This window comes from Topomyia yanbarensis, chromosome 2 (assembly GCF_030247195.1).
Source record: "Topomyia yanbarensis strain Yona2022 chromosome 2, ASM3024719v1, whole genome shotgun sequence".
Lineage (NCBI taxonomy): Eukaryota > Metazoa > Arthropoda > Insecta > Diptera > Culicidae > Topomyia > Topomyia yanbarensis.
The window spans coordinates 134886599-134895684 of NC_080671.1; the positions used below are offsets into that span (position 1 = coordinate 134886599).

The 9086-nt window shown below is 38.6% G+C and overlaps 2 protein-coding genes across 3 annotated transcripts; both read right to left on the reverse strand.

Moving 5' to 3' along the window:
- Positions 1-1375: 1375 nt before the first annotated feature.
- LOC131681434 (probable DNA-directed RNA polymerases I and III subunit RPAC2) lies at positions 1376-2228 on the reverse strand. Its single transcript, XM_058962228.1, has 3 exons — positions 2106-2228; positions 1951-2051; positions 1376-1709 (listed from the first exon to the last, which is right to left on the reverse strand). Exons 1-3 carry the CDS (start codon positions 2121-2123, stop codon positions 1517-1519), a joined length of 312 nt encoding a protein of 103 aa, XP_058818211.1. The 5' UTR covers positions 2124-2228; the 3' UTR covers positions 1376-1516.
- Positions 2229-4140: 1912 nt separating this feature from the next.
- On the reverse strand, positions 4141-7551 carry LOC131681435 (apoptosis inhibitor 5 homolog). Of its 2 annotated transcripts, XM_058962229.1 has the most exons (10): positions 7434-7551; positions 7273-7373; positions 7045-7206; positions 6837-6989; positions 6605-6778; positions 6340-6543; positions 6088-6291; positions 5832-6028; positions 5483-5675; positions 4141-5421 (listed from the first exon to the last, which is right to left on the reverse strand). In XM_058962229.1, the coding sequence occupies exons 2-10, from the start codon at positions 7351-7353 to the stop codon at positions 5125-5127; spliced, it is 1665 nt and encodes a 554-aa protein (XP_058818212.1). In that variant the 5' UTR covers positions 7354-7373; positions 7434-7551; the 3' UTR covers positions 4141-5124. The 2 variants fall into 2 exon arrangements, with proteins under 2 accessions (XP_058818212.1, XP_058818213.1); XM_058962230.1 differs by having other exon boundaries at positions 6088-6288; positions 7273-7502.
- Between the last annotated feature and the right edge of the window lie 1535 nt (positions 7552-9086).

Consider the following 9086-nt stretch of genomic DNA (forward strand, 5'->3'; position numbering starts at 1 on the left):
TGTTTAGTACCGCACTGCACTGCACTACTTGACACAATTTAACGTTTATAATGTTTATACTCCAGCCCTTGCTGGGATAAACACCTTCACCGATATCGCCCAACTCAAGGTAATGTTACAACAAACAACGCGCGTGTGTAAACTGAAAGGGCGCTCGGTTACGAATGACCTTGTAATTTAATATTGACGTCATCGAAGAAGAGGCGGAATATTACTGATTCAAGATGGCTTGGTTAATTCAGTCGAAGGTCGCGTATGGATCCATGTTAATTACATCGGCTTGTAATCCGTCGGCGAATCCAACGAGTACGTCATCGTCGATTCGTCTGCGATGTTGAGCTTTGGCAGTTAAAAAATAGGGTCTAAAAGAACCAACTCAAATAGATTTGATACGGCTCTCAACAAACAGGTCCCCCGATAATAATAATACGTTAAATGTTTTTCCCTTTTTATGGATTGGAAACATGGTGCTTGCTATCCAGCAAGACGGAAATATCCCAGTCGTGATAACTTGAAGACTATAGTCGCAGTGGTTCAAAAAGTCTGCTAATGAAATCTAGGGGCGGCGAAACTAGACGCTTTTAACTAACTATGCTGTTGCAGTAGGCATTTTAAAATCGTAGACGATAGAGCTTGTGACGTCTTCACTCCTAGGTTACCAGCAAGCCCAAGATATACACTGCAGATAAAAGCATAAGAGTCCCATATGGATTTTTGTCTAAAATGAGTTATCTGTTGGTTTGTATTTTGTATCACCACTGAATCACGATGCACAATTCATATTACCAGGTTTGTTTAAAAAAGATCGAAAAAATATCAAAACGTGGTAGTCCCATCCATAAGGCTCAATGAAAATTGAAAATGTAAATCGAACAGCGTTTTTCTCAACTTGCTGCCTTTCAATATGGGATTCTTATGCTTTTATGGGCAGTACAGCCTCATTCTGCATTACGACGGATTGATTTTTCGTGTTTGAAAGTGGTTCTATTGAATCTGAATGCGTCTTGAGCCTGTCTATTGTCATCCTACCCAATTGAGACAGCAAGAGCAGCGTGTGCAACGCATCTGCACAAATGGCAGGTCAATAATTGGAGTACTCGATTCGAGTTTTCATTGCGTTCAAACACAAGCATTTCACCGATTTCATTTTCTATAGGTTTTTTAAGGACTTAGCAAATATGAAACCAATTATATCACATTCCATCTTTTGTCATCAGAGAAATAACTAAATTTATGAAATAATGCGGCATTCTCCCTAATAGGACCAAAATTACTCATTTCCCTCACTTAGTGAAAACCGGTTTTTCCGGTTTTAAACGACCTCTACATAAGTCTTACTCCGATTTTTGCGTTTGAAATTGATATCAAATTTAAATTGATTCTGACATTCTAATATATTTATTTTCGGTGACTCAAAGGATGATTGAAGAAAACAACTATAGTAGGATTTTTTTCCTGGTCAATTCATAAATGGATCTAAATTGGATTCTTATATTGTTATAGGTATTACCGATGGTTAGCTATAATTTTGATGAGCGTTAATTGCAGCCTCAAACGTATCAATGGTGTGATCACAAACACGTTCCAAATCTTCCAATCCACGTTTTAGTACGTCGATTGCGCGCACATGCCTGGCAGCCTGAATGCGAAAATGCATTTTGTTCTCAGCTGGATGGGGAACTGTATAGCCACAGAAGTTTACATCGGGACTAAAAAGGAGTGGTTTTATACATTAAGAATTGATGAATCCGGTTCGGAATGTTCGAATTTGAAGTACGATTTATACAATACGTCAGGCTTCCGTCACCGGTATAGAACGTCAAAATTATATTTATCCTATCCTGGACGTAACGGTGTTGTAATTTTGGCATTCTTTTCCGTTGGCGGAAGCTGTTGTATCATCCAAATCTAGTTGAACCGAACTTGTTATTAATCTTTGGATATGCTTACTATTTGCAAATGATGCTCTTGAGCACGTTTCCCAACGTGTGACCCTCGTCCTCAAACACGAATGTCCGCGAACTTTCGCCTGCACTTTCGTCACCCGCTAACTGTAAATATTCATAGGTAATTTAAGTAATTCAAAAACCGTGTATATGAAGTACTTCTGCTAGGATCGGCATACTTAAATAAAAAAGATTGAAAGGGAAACGGAAAAATTGTAAACAATGAATTCTCTATTTACTGATTTTGACTTGACAAACTGATTTGCTTTCTGCACGGTTGCATCGATTTAACTAAAAATAAGTAATTTCCGTCTAGCAACTACACACTGAAAATAATTCAGTCCAACAAATTCTATCGTAGTTGCAGTTGAAAATCCTAGTTTTCTCTTGTTCTAAGCAAGTAAATCACGTCGGAGGCACATTATTCGTACAATGATGCGCTATAGTGCGCACTATTTCCGACGTGATGGATTAGCACAATTGTCGCTGCTTGGATTTTCCAGTTTTCAACTGTAACGATAATATTGTGAAACAGAATCTATATCAGAACCCATTCGAAAATTGATGGTATCCTGAATGGATTCTGTATCGATTCTAACTCAATTGAAATAACCGATTCCGAAACCAATAGAGTCGGAATCGGTTGCTGTATTTGAGCAGAAATCCACACGGTGTCCCATTAGTCAAATTCAAAGACGTCAAATAGGTTTCACGCTGGCTCCAGAAATCGTTTACTAGTTATCTTGTCTTGGGTAATTTTGAAACATTTAAATCACAGCATTGCGAACAGCCTTAAGATGTAGATGGACAAATGAGCGAATCTTTGCTAAAATCAACGAGAAATAACCCACTAGCACAGAGAACAGACATCCATGATCGAACAAAAATATTAAAAAAAACGTGTGTAAACATTTGAATCAATATACGATAAACACTGGCGCCGCCGCACCAACCTATCCCAACTATCCGTCAAATCCATTCCGGAACCGGTTCGAAATTCTGAATGGATTCAGTATGGAATCTTGCTCAAAGAAAACAACCGATTCCGACTGTATCAGTTGATGCATTTGAGCTGGAATTCATGCTGAAAGTCCGAACCGGTTCCGGATTAGTTTGACTGGGTAGAGGAATAACCGCCGTCAATTCTGTCGAACACAGCCACAAAAAAACATGACGACAGTAGCGCATCTGGTTTGGATATCCCAACCTCCTTGGAAACCGTTAGAGATTTTACACAAGTTGAATGCTGAAGATGGACGTCTGTTCTCTGTGCCACTAGCAAGATTTTAACTCAACAGATGGTACTAATGTAGAATATAGGGGTGCCTCCAATTACGATAATATATTATCATAATTAACAGCAGAAGAAACGAGAGGTAGTACCCCATAGTAAATCCTCCCGGTTTTTCCTCTAACTAAATCGCTTTGCGTTGGAACAATCGACCGACTATGCCACTAATTAATCTGCCAACTGTTGCACCGACGCGACATCCGATTAAATAGGACCGACGAAACCTGTTAAAATCGGTCTATTTCAACCAATTAAATCGGTCGATTAGTTGGTCGTTTAAAATTGTATAGGTGCGGCTGTCATAAAACCAGGTAACCGATAAAACAGGAGTTGAGGAGGAGTGCAAATGACGTTGTGGGCTTTTCTGTTGCCATAATTGTTTTTCCGGCTCGGTCATAATTATTTTTTATCGGTAGTTTCCAGATAAAACTGTCCCTATATGTGTTGGGATCGGAAGATCCGAGGAGACGCTCGACATTTTCTCTCTTTTCATCGTGCACCATACAATCAGGATGTTTATGTTTACTTCCAGGGGCCCGGACGCCATTCTTAATTTTGCAAGTATAAAACCAATACACTCAAAAGTGCCAAATGTTCGCACCTTTCTTTCTCTTCACCTTGGACCGGAATGACATTTGCTGAATCCTTTGTTTACTTGGCGGACCAGCTGTTCTTTAGAAAACCTGTGAACAAGTGATCAGCAACAGCGTATATTTTGCTTTATTGAGATTAAGATATTGGAGATGGGGTAATGAGTCTATTTTCGACATGTTCCTATTATCACCCTATCCATTTGATGCCCCCTGTTATAGCAATGTCGGCCGAGTGCTATTTTTGCTGAAAAAGCAACGTCGTATAATTGTTGGCTTTGATGGTTCGGAATGTAATATAAAATTAAATGGATAATTTACTTACTAGAAAGTTTATTGATTACTGATTATTAGATGTGTTCTATCGAAGAGATTATTAATTATAATAAAATATGTGCAAAATTTACGCAACTACGAACAGCCGAACATTCAGCTTATCGGCCAATCGTACAAGATAGATTTACACATCTTTAACGAATTTCAACTTGTTCAACGATTCTATGTTATTTGAAAGAGTCGCAAAAATACCGTCTGAAGCTTGTTCGTATCACTACATATTTGAGTGGTAAGTACACCCTCAGGAAACCCCGTCGTTGGTTCCTTACAATGAACAGATTTGAGTCGTTCGACAAACGATAATTCCACTGGGTACTGTTACTCACATATTATTTTGCTTTTCGTAATTGCAGTTTGTCGCTCATCATGCCATGTATTGATAAATAACTTCTTTTCAGAGCCGAAGAGAATCATTATAAATTACGTGATTTGAGTGTGAATTATTTGTCCCACGATGACAAGGTTCCAACGTCGATTTTTTTTCTTTCAAAATACCTTTCGAGCGGTTCGAACAGAAGTACGAATATATAGCCTTTTAAATTGATCAGAAAATAGATGATTTGATGATTTACATTCCACTGCAACCTAGTAAAATCAGGTTTAACAATGGGTAGGTGGTTGATGGATAAAAAAGACCTTCACAAAATAATAAAGTGTACCAAGAAAAAGAATCTTTGGGGTCTTATGCACAAACCTGAAAGAAAAAAATATAATGTACATCATGTTGATTCCATTGAACGGCGTGCCATGACTGCTTCCAAACGTTGCTTGATGATGCTCCTCCAACGCGTCCGTTTTGTATACGCAACAGCGTAAATTCATAAATTAAAATAAAAATCAATGCAAAAGATTTCACCCCAGCCCATTTTCCAAAAATTGATATTAATGAGAGGATGGTTAAAATTCGTATTCTGTTCGATTCCGTTCAATCTCACCCTTTGTAAAAATCGCCAGCGTCCGTTTAATATCGCCTTCTACTGCCACCTCCACCACCTCCTCGCCCACCATAATTATTTCGACGGAATCCGCTTCCGCCAGCCGAACGACGCGCACCGTTTCCGCTGCTGCTACCACCATTACTTCCGCCGTTTTTTGGAACATAATTTTGCACCTTCGCAGAATATTTGCCCGATGGAGGAGTGTACACTTTCTGCGTTCCTGAGCTGCTCTTCGAATGCTTAGGTCCTCTAGAATCGTTGGACTTGCCATTCTCGCCGAATGTTATTGCCGCGTGTCGTTTGTTGGGAGATTTGCCGTCCTAACAAAAGCAAAATTATACTAAATGATGCTTTCTTATTCAGAAAAACAATGGAACTTACTGTTTTAGTATTGAGTGCAACCCAGGATAGATGTATAATTGATTTGAAACTCGGTGGAGTGTGAAACAGGTCCCGAATTAAAGTACTTATGTTGGAAGTGGTTTTCAACGCCGTAACCCTAATTTGGTTTTCATCGGAGTTTTTTTCATCGGTAGGCTTCCCTTTAACAGCCTCTTGGAGTTTTTTGATGTAACTAAAATTATGAACAAGAAATATATTCCAAACTGAGCACATTTGATTCGATGATGTGTTTAACAATTATTCAATAATAATGAGCAGCCTGACCAAAAAAGAATGCTTGTGCGATTTTACAAAAGCTATTTTTTTAAGCAAAATCCAGTCGACTCACCCTTGCGTTCCGCGTGCTAAATACTGCAATCTCGAACGAAAGTCCTTTAGTTTTCCAGGTTCATTCGGAAATGAAAGATATTCGACGGCTTGCTTACCCAGTATGTGTAGGGCATACAACAGACACTCGGCGTGCGAGAACTGGAACGAGGGTGTTTCATTCATATCGGCATCCAACGGCGGAAGTGGCATAAATTCCTAAAGAACAGATTCCAACGAATTATATTTGATAAATGAATCAGAAAATTGTATCTCACCAGTAGTACATTGTAGATTGCTTCCACTTTCTCCGCGGGTTTTTCCAACGAACCGCAAAAAGCGCACATCTCGGCGAACACCTTCAGCAGCCGCAATTGGGTTGTATGCTGTTCTTCGCCAGCACCAATCAGATTCCACACGTTCAATGGCAGCAGCTTTTCGCACATAAACTTGATGAACTGCGTCGATTCAACCTGTGACTGCTTGAACAAAAAATTATAGGACCAATCACACAAATGCAAATGACTTACTGAAAAATACGGCAAAGCTTCACTGGCGCATTGGATGAATCGTTCCACAGTTTCATCGTCGGATGCTAGCGCCCCCAAATCCGCATCCAAGTCGGCTTGCTCCGTAGCAATCGCCACCAGCTCAGCATGGCCAGTGACAGTCTTACTTAGCTTGGTTTGGTTCAAAATGGACATACATAGATGGAACTCGTCAGCGCTGACATCCTACAGAAATAGTTTTCATTTAATTTTAAATAACACATACAACTCAATTTTAAAAGCATACCAAAAGTATTTTCTTAATTTCCGCAATAACAAAATCTTCGACCTCGTTTGTAATAACTTCCGGTCCGATTTTCATCAATTTGTTCAAAATAAATTGAAAGTTACGATAGCGAGTCGGTTCGTCTCCCGATACAATCTGGCTAAAAATCCCGGTGAGAGTGCCGATGGCATTGAACTGAAACAACATCAATAATTAAATAACATTCAAAGATAAAAAATTAAACGAAACATACCTTTGCCAATGTTAGTAAGGATAGGTGCACTTGTTGCAGCTCCGTGACATCTTCCGTAATCAGCAGTTGAGCGAGAATATCTCCAATTTTAGGCGTATGTTCTTTGGATTCTTTACATAGCTGTGGTAGATCCTTGATTGCTTGCTTGCGAATCTGAAGTTAAAAAAAATGTAAATTCAACCATCATTTAGAAGACGGCATTCCCTACCTGTGCATCCTCGTCCTCACATAAGTCTAGCTGCCGATCGATGGCTAGTTCGGCAAGGCTAGGAAAGTGCTTGAAAAATTTTCCGATAAACTGTGATGCTAACCGTTTTTCTTTAGCCGACCCTTTGACGGCGTCTAATATTTCCCTGTACTCAAGTTCGTGCTGAACAAAAATAAAAACATTTTTAGCGACAAACGAAAATTTTGAAACGCCATTATGAATACTTACCTCACCGATCTTATCCTTAGCGTCGGTTAATATTTCATAGTTTTTGTACAACTTTTCTATCCGATCTCCGCTGGAATCCATCGCAAAACGACAGCTACTGGCTGCAGAAAATGAAGACGATAAATTTTCAAAGCTTTTGATAACAAATTACAACAAAATACCAAGAATAGATCGAGAAAAGAGAGCACGTTCGGTATTATTCGTTTTCCTTTCTTGGTTTGGTATGAAATGTCGAGATAAATGTCAAAATTTGTTTTCGCTCTTCGCCGGTCGTCTGCAGGGTAGCCAGATAGAATTACTTAATATCGGTAGACTCAAAGTTTATCGCTAGTTATTGGTAGGCCATATTTTTGTTCTAAAAACGTAGTTTTGACAAAGAATTGTGAAATACTGAAACATGGAAACGATAAACGACCCGTAGAAGAAATATGTTTTAATTATTGAACCATTCACAGAGCACTTACCACCTATGAGATTTAAGATTAAATCCAAATAAAAAATGAATGATGGTGTAGACTATGCCTAAAATCAATGAAAATTTGTAGGAATAAGAAAATATCGGTAGTTTACCACTGGACGTCTTTGAATTGGTAGGTAAGAACAAAATCGGTAGGACTACCTATAAATCGGTAGGCCTGGCCACTCCCACTCTGCCTATAAGCACTTCGCAAGAAAATTGAGCGAAATTAATGAAATCAAGCATGATTTTTGAAAACACCGTAACTAACAAGTGTAAACCTGAGTGCATATAAGGAGAGTGACGACACTGTCAAAATTGGAACAATTATTATTTGTCAGTGTCATTCCAAACGAGTCAAATTCATGTATTTTGACAGGTCGTTTGTTCGTTTGGAATATCACTGACGGATAATCATGACAGTTGTCTTCACTCTCCTTACATACACTCTGGTGTAAACAAACTGAGATTATCACTCCCCCGCATTCTACGCATCTTAATGTACATGCTGACAAACTTTCGTTTCATTATTCGGTAATGCAGCTGAAAAATGCGCAATCGAAATAATGACGAACAAACAACTGACACATCAACAGTGCATAAATACAGTTTCGTCATGTTAGTTACGTTAGGTTTGGTACTGCTGTAACACACGTTATTTTGATTTAATCGGATTTTGTAACTAAATCATCAAAATATACTACAATCTGTCTACTAAAATGCTCAATATAGGTAATGTTTCTATAAGGGGAACAAGAGCACGCAGTTCCTTAATTCTGGCCAATATTTTAGAGAAATAGAATGCCAGTTGTGTAAGTCTAAGCACCACTGATACACTTTCAGCACATTTTTATTTTTGATTCTCTAAATCTATCCTACAGTAGATCAAATCTAAACACTTGTGACAATGCGAGCAAAAATGAGATACTAAAATCGACTAATTGTAAAATGTCGAAAGTATAAGAGAGATGCTCAGAATAACGTAACCTTTATTTGTCTTCTACCCACTGCTCAAAAGTGACAACTTACAAATGTTGGTTGTCCTCATCGGCATACTGCCTCGGCGGAACAGTTCAGTCATGGAATTGATAAAAAAATGATAGGATTAGTCACCACAATTGACGAACCTGAAATAACGTAAGTGCAGCAAAGATACCAAAACTAACGAAAGTGAAACGACGAAACTGTGAGCGTGTTACTAATAACATCGTAACTTTATTTTTTCTTCCTAGCGCTCTTTTGAATGTCTTGATCGCGAATGTTCGTTCCATTCAATAAAAAGGCAACTTTGGTGAGCATTTTGGCTGAATAATTGGTGTAAAAATCGGTATGGTTTTTAAATAACATTTAAAACAAA